At 39.3% G+C, this 18,793-nt stretch overlaps 1 protein-coding gene across 1 annotated transcript in view; it reads right to left on the minus strand.

The window, feature by feature from the left end:
* Positions 1-18,793, minus strand: part of LRRC75A (leucine rich repeat containing 75A) — a 279,127-nt gene that overhangs the window by 83,223 nt on the left and 177,111 nt on the right. The window contains exon 3 of the mRNA XM_063449667.1: positions 4,776-4,888. Within this exon, the coding sequence (XP_063305737.1) occupies positions 4,776-4,888 (113 nt within the window). The remainder of the gene's footprint in view (positions 1-4,775; positions 4,889-18,793) is intronic.

Below are 18,793 nucleotides of genomic sequence, written 5' to 3' on the forward strand. Positions count from 1 at the left end.
AGGTTCACATCACTACCCAAATACCCCCAAAGATAACGTGCATACATTTAATTATGCATTCTTTCATCGCGAGTGTGCACATATTTTGTGAAGAAGGGCTTTTACTATTAAATGACTGAAACTAAAGTCCTCTTTATGCTTTATTTTTAGTTTTTGAAAAGAGTGGAAGCAATGGAATTAGAAATGGAATTAAAACGAACAATCAACTGCAAAGCTGCAATCTTAACAGCGCACACAAAGTTCAGTTTTTTTATAAAACCGACGGCTGATGATGCCACTTGCGCACACATGGGTATTTTAATCTTAACATTAACTTTAGCACATAATAAAGATGAACAGTCACACAAATGTTAATTGCATTACTAAAAATCTATACTATGTTTAATCAACAGTAACCACGATTACATCAGGCCTAAGCCTTCTTTCTCGTATGCTACTAGTTCTTTATATAAAATGATATTTAGTTTTTTTAAGAGTCATGCATTGGAAGCACATGCTTAAAGAACACAAGTAAAAATATTATATGGTGACACTATTTAAAAATAAATAGCTCGGGGGGCGGAGCTTGCCAGCAAGCCTGATCGGACGCCATCTCTATCAGCTCCCGATAGCCCAAAGCTAATCTAATCAATCCTGATAGATACCGGCATCATTCGAGAGCAACACACCCCGCAAGCGATATAGCACAAGCAGTGGAGTGCATACATGCCTTTCTTTCACGCCCAGAAGCCGGCAAAACAGAAACGCAGGTCTGGGGCCTACAGAGCAACGCCCTTCTCCGGCTGGGACTCACTACTCGGCGGAGCACCGCTTGATAGTGCGACAACTGCCCCAACCCAGTACCTACCTGAAACCACAAACGGTACACCCACTAAGAGGCGCAGAAACCAAAAAGCCTCACCCGGTACAGGGCCCGACTCCAGAGACATCAGCACCATGCTACAAAAGCAGCCGCACCCAAGATGGCGGCCGAGGACGGTGATGTCTTGTCGGCCCCTCCAGAGCCACCTAAACGCAGAGAATGCTCTTCTCACCAACCCCAAGGCTCTGCAGCAACCACCAACCTTGACTCCTTGGTGGGAACACTTGCCACCAAGCAAGACCTCCAAACATTGCTCCTGGACATACAAAAACTGTGGGATGCGGACATAGCAGTGATCAAGACGGATGTACAGCAGGTGACAGTCCGCTTGAGGGCCGCGGAGGAGGAAGTGTCAGATATTAGAGCAGAGGTTACTATCATGAAGGAAACACTCCTCAAGGTATAATTTACCCAGCTTATATTTACCTCACAGCTGTCTGCCCTTGAAGATCGTCAGAGACGCAACAATATAAAAATCCGTGGCATCCCAGCAGTGGTCATGGCGGACGAATTGCCCCACTTTCTACGGCGGCTGGTGGCAACAGTGCTACCCCCACAGGCAGCTAAAAGGTTCACTATGGATGGACTATACCGACTCCCTGATCCAACAGCGCCGGCCACGGCTACCCCACGGGACGTCATCATACGTTGCAAATCCTCCCAAGACAAGGGGCTCCTCATGGCTGCAATGCGGGGCAAGACGCCATTCACCTTTGAGGGCGCACAGCTATCAGTATATCAAGACCTATGCAATAGCGCAGATCCCTCCAGAACGTCACACTTCAGCTGCGTACAGCAGGAGTGAAGTACAGGTGGGGAGCACCTCGATCCCTTCTAGTGACCCATGATGGAACTGAGCAAAAAATTAACTCTGCATTGGAAGCATCAAGACTCCTCACCACAATGGGACTTTTGGCACCTCACCCCAGCGAGACTCCCCAGGCGTCACAACACAACTGGGATCCGGCAAACATAGTGCCCTTTGTGCCGGCGGCAGGAGGCATGGACTCCCTCAACACCTGAATAAGACTGCTGATATTAATATGTGTAGTTGTGCATAGTTACAGTTTGTGTTCTGCTCTAGCAGTCTTCTCCTGTTACACACCTCCCACACACCTCTGGAAAATCGCCCTATGCAACCCAACACATAAGGGCAGTGGAGTGGACGAGACCCTACTAACACACACAGGACCATAAGGGCCCAGAGACCACATCCTACTTTAACGCTGGCAAGCCACTTTACTTACCTACCATCCCTCCCCCGCCGTGGCCCCCTCGGTTAGGGGCACATCTCATCTCATATTATTCAGAGGGGTAACGCCAGGCACAAATGTCAGGAACAGCACTCCCGAGCTACCTCACGGCACAAGCCTTGGTAAATCAACGGACACCACACTTCGCTAGTCTAACACTCTCCCACCTGAATAACTAAGGTTCCACACTGAACAATCATGCATACACCCTAAACATGCATAACATACATCCCAAACCTGATCTAGATTATCAGTAATACAAGTCTCATTCTAAGCCCCAGGTTTTTGTTAAATGTAAGTTAACTTGTTTTAATATAAAAAAATACAGTGCTGTTAAAATGACATGTGGAACCGATCTATAATGAACAGACTATTATCTTGTAAACGCATTCTCCTGTCACTGTGAACTAACTGATCTTGTACCTACCTAGCACTACAAAAATAAAGAATTAAAAAATAAATAAATAAATACATAGCTCTACACAGTGTTGTAATGAAAATGGTAGCAAATGTATTGCAATGCTATTAATTTAAAAGAACACTCCAGAGTTAGGAATAAAAACATATATTGCTAAAGCTAGAGTGTTACACTAACTGTTTAGATATCTGGTTCCCCTTAATTAACAAAAACAATCAGTTTTCCTGGCACTGCAGGTCCCCTCTCCCTCCCACCCCCCAATCTTCTTCCTCCGCGCCGCTCCTCCCTCTGATTGCGTCGGCCGGTGGGCGAGATTGATCCCGCCCACCGGCCAGGGAGATCTAATGCGCATTTCAATGCATTTCAATGCTTTCCTATGGTGAAATAAGCGACGCTGGAGGTCCTCACACAGCGTGAGGATGTCCAGCGGCGTTGTAGCACAGGTTTCCTGTGCTAGAAACCAGGAAGTGCCTGGTTAACCCTGCAAGGTAATTATTGCAGTTTAAAAAAAACTGCAATAATTACACTTGCAGGGTTAAGGGTAGTGGGAGTTGGCACCCAGACCACTCCAATGGGCAGAAGTGGTCTGGGTGCCTGGAGTGTCCCTTTAAGCAAAATAAAGAATTGTACTCACTTTGTTTCCTCCAGCACGCTGTTTTCACCATAGCCACCCATTTTCCGCTGGCTGGGATCATCAATACTGATTATCTCAGCCAATCCAATGCTGCCAATAGGTGAGCATTAGGAGGCTAGTGCTCATGTACGGCATTGCGCCAATCAGCTTCTCTGCATTGACTCGGTCTTTGCCGGAACGCATCCAGGAAATTCCTCTAGTGTCTGTCTCTTAGAAAAGCCAATACAAGTGACAGCAATGTAAACGCTGCCTTTTCTCAGAAACAGCAGTGTTTACACTGTTTAACCTGCAGGGACAATCTCTTTGCCCCCAAATTATTACATTAAGCTATAGTGTGTCTCTTTAATATTGCAGATTTAGGCTTATATTTCTATGATGTAGTCCATGGTATAAACTACCGCTATTCTAGTCACAAAGATTCAAACATTGTGAGTACAATAGTACTCAAACTGGATTTTCTCATTGCTATATTTATAAGGGATATATTAGTTCTGCAGGGAGTGGGTCTGGTCTTTAACGTGCGGTCTGGCAATATGTGGAATTCACATTCCACATATTGGTGTAAAATCAATTAATTGATAATCCTACTGAGTAATTTATTTCACACCTGAAACACATAGTTTCCACATATTAAAAGGTAGTACTTTCAAGCCCGCTCAGTAGAATGCAGAATTACAAAATATCACATAAAAACAATGTGATTTGGAAAATCTTATACAAATGGAATGTTGATAGTTAATTACAGGAATTAAAGTGACAGTCCAAGCAACAAAACCGATACAGCATTTTGTATTTCCTTGTTTGTTTGTTTGTTTTTATCAAAATGTTTTTTAAACTGACAAAAAAAGGACCCTATCTCATCTTAAACGCACTACCTCAGCTAGATAATTAAAAATAATTTGACAAAATAATTTGAGGGAGAGCAACCTAGCATACTAGTAGCCAAACTAATAAGTTGAAATGGTTATGGTGTTTGGAGTGTCCCCTTAATTAACCACTGGGAGCCAATAAATTACACATGATTTCTGACAGAATCTTCAAGCACTATTCGAGAGCATTATTAATCAGGTCACATAAATAATCATTTATATTTGTGATCTAGCAACCCCCAACGAAATACAACGAGCAGGAGGCACATTTACAGTAAACTTGATTTAAGTATTCGTTACATATTTCAACTTGTGGTGTAGGACAAAATATATGTTCTATAACAGTGCTAACATGTAAACAAATTAGTCATTCGTATATCTGTGGATGAAAAATCAACGTGAAAGATAGGATTGTGTTTTGTAATTAGGACAGGTTTAAATAAAAATGTTAAGATAAAAAGAGAACATCTATTGTGTAGGCCGCAGCTTGATGCAGCCAAGAGAGCGAGCACTGCTCTGAGAGACATTGCTGTAAGGAAAATGCTAATTCTGAACAGGGCTAATTTCGAGAAATGGGTCACTTAAATGTCCTGGGCTTTCAAACCATAATGTGTGCGGCAAGTGCAAGTATTCAAGGAAAGGGAATATACACGTCCAAGGCAAACACATTCAAGCTCCCACATAAACTGTAGGTCTATGAGCCATGTAAAGCTGCTCAATTACCCAAATGATGACTTACCAAGCCTGAGGCTTTCTCTTCATAAGACCTTGACGTCTCCACTGTGAGTGAGGGCTGAGGTGGTATGTCAACTGCCGGCACACTTTCTCCATTGCCCCAAGTGAATCTCCTTCCTGCAAGGAGACAAAGACAGTCTAAATACTTCAGAAACCATATTATACACTCAGCCAATCAGATTAAATCCTTGCCCTGGCAATTTAGTATCAGGATCCAAGTAAAGCTAATGGTAAATTTCGTCACCCCTGTCTTACGTAGGTAAGGGTGTCAGGGGCAGTGAGACCTATCTTTGTTGCTCTGCCTCTTGGAGTTGCTTTCTACAGAGATTATAATGTACATAATAGAGAAGTAATCTTCCATTTATAAAATATTTTTCTCAGCATCCTGGATGCAGTGCATCCATCCCAAGATTGGACCCCTGCCCCAGTCCAAAGTTTGGACCTCTGCCCCAGCCCCAAGTTTGTCCACCTACCCCAAAAAATAGGTTCCAAGTGAAAGCATTTCTGCAGTACTCCGCACATGGGAATGAATGAGTGGCTGCCCTTTTCCAAGCCACTGCACATGCAATATCCTATTGGTATCACCCTACTCCCTCTCATCCCCATTTCATACATCCCTATGTCAAAGAGAGGTTTATAGGATTTGCTGTTCATCACTGGCAGGTGTCTTAATCATAAAAAAGTATGGATGTCACACTGCTTGAGCTTCTGTCAGCTTATCATATACTTCATTTATATAGTTTCCGTAACTGAAACTATAAATGCACCCACAGCACAGAGCCCTTAATGGGTTACTCCAGGCACCATTACCACGTTAGTGATTTGAAGTGGTCATGGTACCTGGAATCTGTACGTACACAGAATTGCATTCACTGGCTGAGAGCGGACTATTGATGCTCTCAGCATCACTTTAAGGTATTTAGCTTTGAACAGTTTGTGGGTATTTGTTGTCACCTTGACCCCCAAGTAAGTAAGAGAGTCTTGTCTCCACTCAAAATCGAAAGTGTTCCCTAATGGAATAGTCTTTCTATGTCCTTTCTGATTTAAACTTAAGATTCCCACTCTTTTGTGCATGCTGTGTATTCTTACATGCGTAATAAATCTTGCATCTAGAAAAGCCAATGAGGTGCCCCAGAAAATTCCCCGACGGTTCTTTATTTTTCTCTTTCAGGTAACTGTGAATCAAAGTGTTCCTCAAATTCGGAGCCCCTCGATATGTAATTTTAGGTCTGGATGGTAGTAATTCCCCTAGGTCTCTATCCATTTTTAATATCGGCAAGAATTTGTTAATGTTTTTTTTTGATTATAAAAATCAAATACTAAAACCACATTAAAATTCTCATGATTTTTCTTCTTTATTACGTCCTTTTGAATTAATTCTGATTGTTTGATTGCCTTCACATCATTAAGGGCTTTATCTCAAATATCTTCTGGATAGCTTTTTTCTTTTAACTTATTTAAAAGGTCCTGTGCTTGTTGCTAAAATATTCTCTCCTCTGTGCAATTGCGTTTTAGCCTCATCGATTGACCTTTTGGGATGTTATTTAGCCATGGGGAGTAATGTCCGCTGTTGTATGAAACATACCCATTCACATCCACTTTTTTTAAAGAAGGCTTGTGTTTTAAGGACTACTTTGTCAACATAAATTTTAAGGTCTAAAAAATCAATTGATGAAGTACTAATATTACTGGTGTGGTGAATTCCCCATAGGTTATTATTAAGAAAAAGTAAAAAATCTCTAAAATCATCCTTGGACCTTTCCCAGATAAAAATCGTATCATCTATGTAACGACGGTAGACAAGCACTTCAGTCATGCTGCCCATAGATGAATTAATTTTTCCAATGGGCCGTAAAAAGATTTGCATAACTGTGTGCATAAGTACTGCCCATTGCCGTTCCTCTCTTTTGTAGGAAAATGGAAGAGCAAGTAGGTTAGCATTTTTAGGGATCAAACGGGTGTCTAGGGACTGGAGAGGGAAAGAATTTATTTGTAAGATCGGACAGGAGGAAATGAAATGGATCTTCCAACTGGAGACATTAGCTCCGTCTGGTCTTATTAAGGACTTTGAATAAAAAAAAATTATTTTTATAACTATATATATTTTTTTTTTACAATTGTTTTACTATTGTTGATTAATTTCCCAAAGTTATATATACTATGATATACATTCCCCGTACGATCACCATTTTTATCATTTTCAATTTTTATATGTATTATTTTTCCATTTTTTTTACGTCCTAGAATTAATATTGCCTGATGTATTAACCTTGTGTGTTTTTTTTTAGCCTTATACTACCTAATTTTATATTTTTATTGTTTTGTATTTTTCATTTTTATGAGGTTTTCGTTTAGATGATCTACCCCTTTTCTACATTTTGGTGTTTTTCACTTTTTTTGTGCTGTGTAGTTTAATTCTAAGTAGTTTTATTTGATGTATTATGTTGGTGTTTATATTTTTTAACTGTGAAGACATGATTTTTACAATTTTTAACTTATGAGAGAAACATTTATGGATAATGTGTCAATTTACCATATGACTGTCCCATTTCTGAATCATTTCGTCTTTCTAGGTCTCTTTAAATATTTGCATACTCTGTTCTTTGTAATGATAAGATGTATTTAATACTAGAGGATCAAATTATTTTTTTAATATAAGAGCTTTCGGGACAATATATCTGTTTCATATATATATTCATGAAGAACCGACGATTGGATCATGGCGAAAACCTTTCCATATAAATGATGAACGAGCATGGGAGGATTCATTGCACGTTTGAGAAAGCCCCAAGGGAGGGGCGAAACGCGTCACAGGCTAAGAATGCGGAAGTGCTCTCTTACTGTCTACATCGATGAGACCAGTCATATTTGCGAGACAAGTACGGTTTACACACCGCATACAGGACTTTACTCTTCCCCAAGGCCGGTGGAGTGTACCAATTGCTGCATGTGTTTTTACTTATTGTTGGAATAAAGCATTTACTTACCTGCTATCCTGGTCGTCAGTGCATCCATTGGATCCCACGCACTCTAGGGACTGATTCTTCCTTAGTGATATAGCTATGAGTGGGGCTCTTACCACTCTCAACGTGTGAGTTAGATTCCTACAGATTATTCTTTTATTTTATGTTTGTGACTCTATTTCACTAGAAGTTCCTTCTATTTTTTGTCTCCCTTGTAGATACCAGAGTTGTGACTGTACAAGTTTGCAAGTATATGCATATGTCACACTGTTTGGTTGAATGTTTCATAACGTCACTAATTATTACTTGTTAATACACCTAGAATACACCTAGGTTTGTGAGTTGTGTAGTATCACTTTCAGAGGTTTATTGATTATAAGATATATTCACAAAGGGTGTTTTTTTTTTTATATTGCGCACCCAGTGGTGTATTTAGGATCTGTGCTGCCCTAGGCAGGACGGTGCTCGGGCAACCCCACTTAATTTAAATTTTCCCCACCCTTTCCTGTCAAGGCTGCACTTTGACTGACAGATGCACACACTCACTGACAGATGCACACACTCACTGACAGATGCACACACTCACTGACAGATGCATACACTCATTGACAGACACACACTCTCATATACACTGACAAACAATGACATACACACACACTCACTGATTTGACACACTGATAGACAGATAAACACTATTACTTGGACACACAGTGACAGACTCACACTCACTGACAGATGCACACTCTCACTGACCGACACACACACAATCACTGACAGACACACACTCTGACAGACGCACGCACTCACTGATAGATGCACACACTCATTGACAGACACGCAGTTACAGACACACACACATTCACTCACTCACTCACAGACACACACACATACACACTTACAGACACACACGCATACATAAACTTACAGACACACGCACACACACACTTAGACACATACACACATTCACTCATATATTCACACACACACACACATTTCCACCAACACTCACAAAATGATTATTTTTTACTTTTTATTTTAAATCCACCAGCCTCCCTGGGAGAGCTGGAGTGGATTGCTTACCTGTGGTCCAGTGGGGCTGCTGGTCGGGCAGGCAGGGGGCGGACAGGCAGAGTAGGTGGCGAGGGAACTTTAGTCTTCCTGCTCAGCTCCCTCGCGTGCCGCTTAGTGACGCCGGGAGCCAGAGTGACGTCATATTCCGGCTCCCAGCTTCATTAAGCAGCGCGCGAGGGAGCTGAGCAGGAAGAGCTCAGGTGAGCATGCTCCCCCACTGCCCGGGGGGGCTCAAAAGTAGTCAGCCGGCCAGCTCTTGAGCCCCCCAGGACACGAGGCAAACAAGGGATCTGCCTGGGCGTTTGGGGATGGCTTTTTCTGCCGCCCACCCCCCCCAAAGTGCCGCCCAAGGCAAATCTGCCTTGTTTGCCTCGCTGAAGGTACATCCCTGTGCGCACCATTACTTTGAAATGAATGGTAAAGGACACGCCTTCCGATATCTATGGCTCTGCAGAAGTCAGAAGCACGTCACTGGATAGCCAGGGAGCACTTGAGTCTGGTGGTCACCCAGGTAATGGGGCAAACCATCGCTAAGGGTACTCCTGGCATATTAACCACTAAAGCAGCAGTGCTTTTGATGTTTGAAATAATCTTAGATTAGACCTTTATGAAAGAATTTCTCAAAGGAGACAGGGAGTTGTGAGGTGTACACTTTCCCACGCAGTGTACTGACACGAGGAAGTCCTGTATTTTATTTGAGGGGGTGGTTTTAGTGCAGCCATGATTTTTGTAAATTACTGCAGCTTTAAGCAATGTTTACAGGTACTTGGGACCCTTTTCGCACCCAAACCAGCGCAAGGCGCAATGGTTGTTTTAATTCTTGGTATCTTTGGCTAACTGAACCACAGTCTAACTACAAGGCTTCCTGCGTTGAGCTTTTTTAAATATAGTCCATTCCCTTCCCAAATCAGCATAAGTTGTCAAACTGCTTGGTAACAGTTTGTAGTCATTATGGTGCTTGATTTTAACATGATTAACTGCAATTGCTCTCTTAAATACAGCTTTAGCATCATTGACCCTTCACTGAGTTTCCTAAATATGGCCTTACTATTGTTGACCGTCACTGCACTCAATCTTTTAGGTATACATTTTATTGTAAGCTATCCTGAAGTGACTCTCACACATAAGTTGTGATTATTAGTCATGTTGTGGACTGGTTCTGTTAAAAAAAAAAAAAATCCTTAATAACTTGTGTTTAAACTCTGGAATAAAGACTTTTCTTTCAGCTAATTCATAATTACTGACTCAACTATATTCCAGCTCTATTTTGTTAATGCTGCATCAGTGAATACTGTGTTTTGTCTACACAATTCTCTACACGATTTGTATCGATATTTTGTTTTGTTTGTCATTTGTACATTGATATAAATGGTGTGCTGTCTGTAAACTGTGCAATGTTTGCTTGTAGCATGCACAGTCTGTGTATTGATTGGTTCTCCTATGAATAAAAAACTCATAAATACAAATTCTTCTTTTCTTCTTGCCTGTAAATTATAATTTTGGAGCAAATGCCCTCAGCCAAGGAATTCTGCAAGACCCCTATCACATTTGCCCTATTCTGGTCAAACACCAATGCAATTCACTGCTCATCAAACAAAAAAATAAAATAAAAAAGAATATCAATTTATGTCTATAAATTAGCTTTAATTCTTCCTTCCTGTGCCATTAATATGAAAGAAAAGTGTGAGAAATTATATTTCTGGTTGAAATTTGCAGAGATATAAATCGCTTCGAACAAGCCTGATCATAGGTGGAAATAATGTTGATGCTTGTAAATTTGTGATCTAACGCATACTGTCAAAGACTCTAAATCACTGTAATTCTGTGCATTTAAAGGGAAACGATAGCACAACGAAAATAAATTTGTTTTCCTGGCACTATAGCTCCCTATAGTGCCCCCCCCTCCGTCACAGTCCCCCCGTTTCCGTGGTGCAGAAAGGGTTAAAAAACCCTTTTGTCACTTACCTGAGTCCAACACCGATATCCCTTTGGTTGGAGATCCGTCTTTAGGCTCGCATGTATAATGCTTTCCTATGATGTTTTACATTACGGTGGAAGTCCTCATGCATAGCGGAAAGGACGCCCAGCACGTCAGTTAGGCGACCAAAAGTCACCTAACGACCTTGAAATCCCTCCAGGTAAGCAGCCACTAGAGGAGGATTTAGACCTCAGACGTAATTGTTGCAGTTTATTAAACACTGTAATAATTAACTTTACAGGGCTAAGGGACCTGGGACTATGCATCCAGACCACTTCAATGAACTAAAGTGGTCTGAGTGCCTATACTGTCCCTTTAACTCAGGTTAATACTGTAATCAAAAATAACTGTCATGATCTGGATTTGGGATGGTCAGAAGATAAAATACTGCTGGGATAGATCAAAGCAAAAAGAATCAACAACTACAACTCCATCTCAAAAAACCTATGCCATACCTGCAGGATTAGTTTTACTTTCTATCATATCTCATGTGATAGTAAAACTTTCCTTTAAAAAAATAAATGCAGTCCATACTGGCCATTATCACATAGAGTGAAATCACTCTAACTCTTATAGACACTTCTAAAACCGAATAAAGGTCTGATCTTCTCACATTAGGTTGGCAGCGGGGACATTTGAATTTTGTCCTTAGAATTCTGATCATTATAACCTTCCATCTGCGACACTTCTCCTGAACAGCCTTCCACCCTCCCCGCACTATACACACCTTACTGGCACCTTCACAAGAATCGTCTGTCACATGACACACCACAATTACAGTCTGAGAATAAAATGAAACCGAGAAATTAGAAACTGTGAGTCATCACTAGTTTGGCTCAAAGATAAATGGATTAATAGTTCACATCTAGACTCTAATCTGCAACCGTATCTATAATTAACCCATGAAGCACTAAAATGCCCTTGATCACCCACTTTAGAGCAAAATTTAATCATGTATTTCTTAATTTTACTTGCCGTTGATATAATTTATTCCTTAAATTCTCCACTTTGAAAGGGCATTCTCGTATCTCTTTTAAATTCTATTTGTATTTGAACAGATACCTTTTACTACAAGGAAAAAAAAAAGGCTAATACAATTTATATTAATGTATACAAAATAAGTAATTTTGGATTGGGGGCAGCTCCCTAGCTAGGATGCATTGCTACAGAGATAAATGGCTGTGTATATTTATAAAAAAAATACTTAATATTTCAAATGTACCAGACATTTTCAGAAAAAAAAAAAGTTTTAGCCATGGAGACATCTAGATGTCTTTGAATGTGAGATATATCGTATTCTTGATCTTTTATGTCCTTGTGGCATTGGAAGTGGTACCACAATTAATGCAATTTACAGTAATCAAGTTTTTAGTTCAGGAACAAATTTGAGAACATGCTGTTTCTCTGTTTGACAAACTGACTGAGCAGTAATATCCAAGGAGGCACAACATGTCGGCAAAACAATTATAAATCTTCCAGGATGATCAGCAGCTGGAGATTGGAAGAGATTTGCGGCACAGTTGCCTGGGGCAGTAACAAACACGAATTCCATGTGCAAAATACTTCAAAGACACCTCCTCAATGTAAGCAACAGAGGGGAGCTGAGGAAATGACAGCTTGATGACTCGGTTACAGTATCACTGTGCTTTATAAGTCATTGTGGCCATATAGAAGAGACTGAGGCAGAATGGAGGCAGAATTATTTATAAATTGTACTATGTTTCTATGTTTTTGCTGAAATGCATTTGTTCAGTTTGCTCACTCTTAATAAGTTCTAAGAGCTGCATTCACTGGAAGATGGATACATTTAAGTTTATTGGCACGTTAAGGCAGAAGGTTTAATATTCACTAAAGTCTGCAATGAAATTGGAATTATACTCAAATCTACTGTATATTCAAATAGTAAGAGATAGTTCTTGAAGTTTAGCTCGGAACAGGGATAGTTTTGTGACAGGAAAGGGCAGCATATACACTGATCAGCCACACCATTAAAACCACCTGCCTAATATTGTGTAGGCTGTTTCATGGTGCCAAAACAGCTTTGATGTGTCGAGGCAAGGACTTGTGTCCTGTGATATCTGGCCTCAAGACATTAGCAGCAGATCCTTTAAGTCCTGCAAGCTGTGAGGTAGGACCTCCATGGATCAGATTTGTTGTTCCAGCACATTCCACAGATGCTCAATTGGATTGATATCTGGAGAATTTGGAGGCCAAGACAACATCTTCTACTCTTTGTCATGTTCCTCAAACCATTCCATTTTTTGCAGTGTGCATTTACCTCCTGAAAGAGGCCACTGCCATCAGGGAAAAACATTGCCATGGAAGGGTATAAGTGGCCTTCAACAATCTCTAGTTAGGTGGTACATATCAAAGTAACATTCACATGAATGCCAGGAACCAAGGTTTTCCAGCAGAACATTGCCCAAAGCATAACATTGTATTCACCAGCCTGTACATCTTGCTGCCATCTCTTCCCCAGGTATACTACACACACACACACGGCCATCCACCTGATCTAAAAGAAAACATGTTTCATCGAACCAGGCAACCTGTATTTGCTTTCTACTTTACAACAATTGTCAAATGACAATTCCGTTTAATAGAAGATGATCCTTTTATTTTTGATAATTGAATTGGCAGTGGGTTCACCCAAGGTCTGCTAATTCAGGAAATCACCCTGCTCTTATCAAGGAGTCCCACTAAATGAACTGGGTTATTCATGTCGATGTTATACAACCACCCATGCAGTGGTTTTCCAACTATACATGAAGCCACTGGCAAATGAACAAAGCTGGAAAAGAAACTAAAAAAGACTTGGATAAACATTTTAAGGAATATCAGAAAAAGGTAAGATATGTAATGACAAGCCAAAATCCACAAGCAACTCACTAGATTTTCTTATATCGATAAAAAGGAAAGATTCACAGGATTGTCAGGAATTCAACGAGATTTCAATGTGAATTTCAAATGTAAAGGGACATGTATCACTTTGAATGTATAAAATAAACGAGCAGCTTGACAAAGACCTGGTTGGGTCGAAAAGTTGCTCTGCTCTGTGTTTACTCCAATAAAGCAGCTGTTTTGCTATCTATTTGAGTGCCTGGACCATCACTTTATTTTATACATTTGACGTGGGGTCTGCCCTGCCTCAGATCTGGTGCACCTTGGTAGCCTGGTGAGTGCGGTCTCCTTCAGTTTACTACTATGCATGACATTGAGAAAACCGTCTCATTCAAAAACTTTAGCCCACACCTACATGGGGGACACTGATCTATCCAATCAGTGTCCTATTCCTAGGAATGCTGAAAAAGTGCATTGGGCAGGCCTAACAAATTCCCAACTGTGCAGCTTCCCAGTTCCCAACTTCACCTTGAAACATCCTGAAAGCGGGAGATCATGCAGGTTTCTCTCTCCTGCAGCTTCACAATGATGCCATGTTTCTGTCATAAGTGGAATCATCTGAAACTGAGCTGGGTAGGTAAAAGGAAGAAGGGGGATGCTAAAGAAACTTCCCTAGCTGATAGGCGTGCCCAACATGCAGTCTAACTTTATAGTCATATTGAAAAATATGAACTTTTTTCTTGCTTTATTTTGGTTTGTATATTTGTTCAAGAGTCTGGTTTAAAAACAAAAATAATTGTCAAGGGGTGTGTGTTTCTTTAAGGTCAAAATAGCCCATTTTGAAATTATCAAAGCCAGCAATACTTATATTTGAAATTCACTATGATTTCACTTTAAGTTTCTGACAATTCTAAATTTAGTGAATAGACCTCCAGTGGTTTATCAATAAAAGAAGAGAAATTAGAACGTGCTTGCATTTTACAGGAATGAAAAAGTTTTGGTAATTATTTATTATAAATTAATTACAAAACTTAGTTTGACAGAACTAAAGATGCTTATTCTTTCCATTTTTCCATATTGTACTTGAAAAATAATAATTAAAAAAAAACTAAGCAGGTAATTGAAAGAAGTATATTATATATACCGGTATGTCATGCCCGAAAAAAATCCTATGGGCAGTACTCTTGCATAATTCACAATTACTTTAATATGCTATCTAAATGTAAAGTTTAACAGTTACCTGTAACACATAAATGTAACAAAAGCAAAACAAAATTAAAGAAATATAACAGAAATGCCCAGTTTTCTATTTTAGTGTCTAATGTAGAAAAGTACAGTTTTAACCAGTTTTCATTATGTCTACTCTGTAGACTAGATAGAATTCAGCTATTAGAACCAGAGAAATGTGCGACAACATTTCCCCAAACATATCAAACTATGTGAAAAGAATATAACATATATTACTTCTTGTCTCCCTTAAGTAGTTCATTAAGTCTCAGTACAGCCAGTGAAGAAGGTAATATGTTCATTAGCATATCTGTATTGAAATATTCTAATCCACTGACAGAGTGTTACCTTACCATTAACAGAAATGAATCTCTGAGAAAGACTATCCACGAAATTCAGGCCAGATTTTCGCAATCCTGTGCAAAGCCAAGTCCTCAGTGATTTACCCATATTGAATATTCCCCATGGCAAAAATGTTTGTGGATTGGAAAAATTGTGTGTCTGTGTATGTAGGTGAAATTGGTTTGTGTGTGTTTATGTATGTTGATTGTTCAATTCTGTATGTGTATTTGTGTGTGTGAGTGTGGGGTCGATGTGCCAGTATGTCTGTGATTGTATGTGTTCTGATGAAGAAAACATTTGATGTAAGAGGATGCACGAGTGCTGCCCACAATTATAAGTATTAATGATAAACAGAAATCACTTGTACTTTACTGAATGTGTGTTACACTTGGGGGTAGTTTAGCCCTACAATATTAGAATTTATATTATGAATCTTTTAATACCTTTCATGCAGCCATATTGCTGGTGACGATCTTTTCTTCAGTGTGTTCTAATATTATTTCACAATGTAGTTTGTTGTTTTGATGCATAGAGTTGGCCTGGATTTAGAGGCTGCATTAAAAAGTACAGAATTTGCATCTTTCGGGCATTTTAATGTCCATGCAGATGTGGTGCACACTGTACATGTGACTTGGCATTATTACATCCTTGAGTAATTTACATGTAAAAAAAATATATGAAATGCCATATATATAGGAGTGGGGTCAAATTGTGGATGTGCACATTGTGGCCTTCATTACAATCAGGCAATAGTTACAAATGATAATGTTGCTTCTTTCAATAAGTATCAGACGACAGTTTTCAGAATCACAATACAAATTTGACAAACCAATTTTGTGCAACAAATTATGTCATCAGAAGTAAAAATAAAATGTATGGTCTCAGAAAACCGGACCTGAACCATGAATGTATTGATGCCAGATTTAGAGCTTATTTTCAACCTTGGCCACAGTTTTCTTGGCAGAGTAAGAGTTTACTCTGATTACTGAGTAGCAATTCCTCCTCTGAAGTCTCTGAAGGTATTGTGTTTCTGTTCCCATAAAATATAAGGGGAACTTCCAACCTCCACTCAGCGATTAGTTACATAGCTGAAAAGAGACTTGCGTCCATCAAGTTCAGCCTTCCTCACATATGTTTTTGATGTTGATCCAAAAGAAGGCAAAAAACCCAGTCTGAAGCGCTTCCAATTTTGAAATAAACTAGGAAAAAGAATCATTCTTGACCCCAAAAAAGCAGTCAGATATCTCCTTGGATCACGCAGCTATTACCCCACTAATTCGAAATTATATCCATGTATGTAATGTTTTTGCAAGTATTTATCCAATTGCTGTTTAAACATCTGTATGGACTCTGATAAAACCACCTCTTCAGGCAGAGAATTCCATATCCTTATTGCTCTTACTATAAAAAAACATTTTCTTTGCCTTAGATGAAATCTCCTTTCTTCCAGTCTAAATGCATAACCTTGTGTCCTATGTATAGCCCTGTTTATGAATAGATTTCCACACAATGGTTTGTACTGGCCCTGAATATATTTGTATAATGTTATAATATCCCCTCTCAGGCGCCGTTTTTCTCTCTGGTTTCCAACCTTGCCTCTACAGTTTACCAGCAGCCACTATAGATCAAAATGTACAACCTGCCTTGTAGAAACTGACAAGAATCAAGAATCATACACAGAGAGCCGAATTAATCTCTCTACTAATACCGTTTTAATTTAATTTTTTTTTTTTTTAGGTATGGGTTCCTTTGGCAACTTTATTACTGGGTAGGGGCTTAATGAGTAGCTCCTACCCCACCCTTCACCTTATTGGTAGCAGTGTGAATGGTAACACATTGAGCTCAGGAGATGCTATCTAGTGCAACACTATGCTATGTTTTTTCATTGTTATATGCACTTTTTCAGTTTTCACACTATGTGGTGATCGTTATCAGTTGTGGTAATTGTTACTAGAGGTAGGCTTTGTTTTGATACTTGACAGTACTTATTGGCCGATACTAGCTACTGCTTAATGTGAATTTAATTTAGCTGCACCCTTTTGAACGAGTCCCTAGAGTTTTGTATGATCCCATCCCTCTCTTCTAATAGACTACGACTATTTTAGTATCACACTTGTACCTGTAAAGCTCAAAATATTTTCAATACAATACGCAAGTCTTATTTTAGATCAGGTGACGTCTGTCTGTCTTTATGCATTTAGAATATTAGTCCCAAGGTCACATATCATTTTATTCCACATGGAATCTCGGCAGTTTGCATAAATCTGAATCCTTTAATTGGAATGAAGAACAATCTCTGCTTCTTTTTATCTTGTTTAATATAAGCAGATATATGATGTGGTTTTCTCTCTGTGCTCAATGTACTGTGTCAAGAATAATCTTATTCCATATACACAAAATACCATTTATTTATTTTTTTTTCCCCAGTAGAGCAACACTTCTTGATAGGCTACATATTCTGCTGACTAATTTATACTCAACGCACAATGCAAGTTACATTGTGCAGTCAGAAGGCATATGTATGATTGATAGGAAAATGTCTTTTTTTTGCAAGTCAAACTCACTCTGACAAGCTGGATAAAACTCCTTTTCCTGAATTTCTAAACTGAGATTTAAATGTTCTAGGGAACAGCAGAAGCATAAGAAAATAAGATAAAATGAATGATGTTTGTATTATAAAATCGATTTAAAGGAAAAGCGTTCAATTTAATTCAATGCACTGCCGATTTCATTTAAAAAAAATTGATTTTTAGTCTGCCTTTACTCCTTTAGCCACTTCTTCGGGAAAGTTAATACACTTACATCATGGAGTAATAAAATATGGCCATTGTTCTCACACTGGTGATGGCAAATTTTATATGCTTCTAATTCTATCCCCGAGCATTGTTCCTCGTTCTGGGGATGGTGGGAGATTGGCTTTATTTTCTAGGTTGTGAGAGTGTTTCTTTCTTCAATTGTTGAGCGGTGGTAGAAGGGATTTTTTCATTAAAGTGATATATTTACCTATAGTTTGGAAACTTATAGCGAACTTTTTATAGAGACATTAATGGTTGACAATGTCGAATTAATCACAATCGTCCCCTTCCTATGCTTTTTGATAGACTTTTACTATTATTGGATTGGTAAAAATTGGCCCTATAACTTAAGTTAAAGTGATAGTCCACCGTTCAAGTATAAAAATAACTTAAAAAACAAACACTGCTTAGTTGATACACCCCCAAATAAACAATGCATGCATCTAGCTATGCATTTTTTCTTTGGAGTTACAGAAAAAAACTGAAGATCTTGTCTGCTGCCTTTGCAATACCTCCCCTTATAACCCTGCCCAGACTTTCTGTGACTGTCCAATCACAGACTTCCCAATGCAGCTCAATGAGAAGTATTTGCAAGGCAGGTGCTCTGGGCAATTGCTGTAACTTGAATTTAACTTAATTGAGCTAAACAAACCACAAAGTAATAGAACCAGTTGTCTGGTGTTACAGGGTTAATTTATTAAAGTGATAATTTCAATTGAAATCTAATTTTCAAAAGTATTAAATTACAAGAATTACATTAAATGGTAAAAACTGAGTGGGTGGAACATTTCAATGGAGGGAGATG

Source organism: Pelobates fuscus, chromosome 1 (genome assembly GCF_036172605.1).
Source record: "Pelobates fuscus isolate aPelFus1 chromosome 1, aPelFus1.pri, whole genome shotgun sequence".
Classification (NCBI taxonomy): domain Eukaryota; kingdom Metazoa; phylum Chordata; class Amphibia; order Anura; family Pelobatidae; genus Pelobates; species Pelobates fuscus.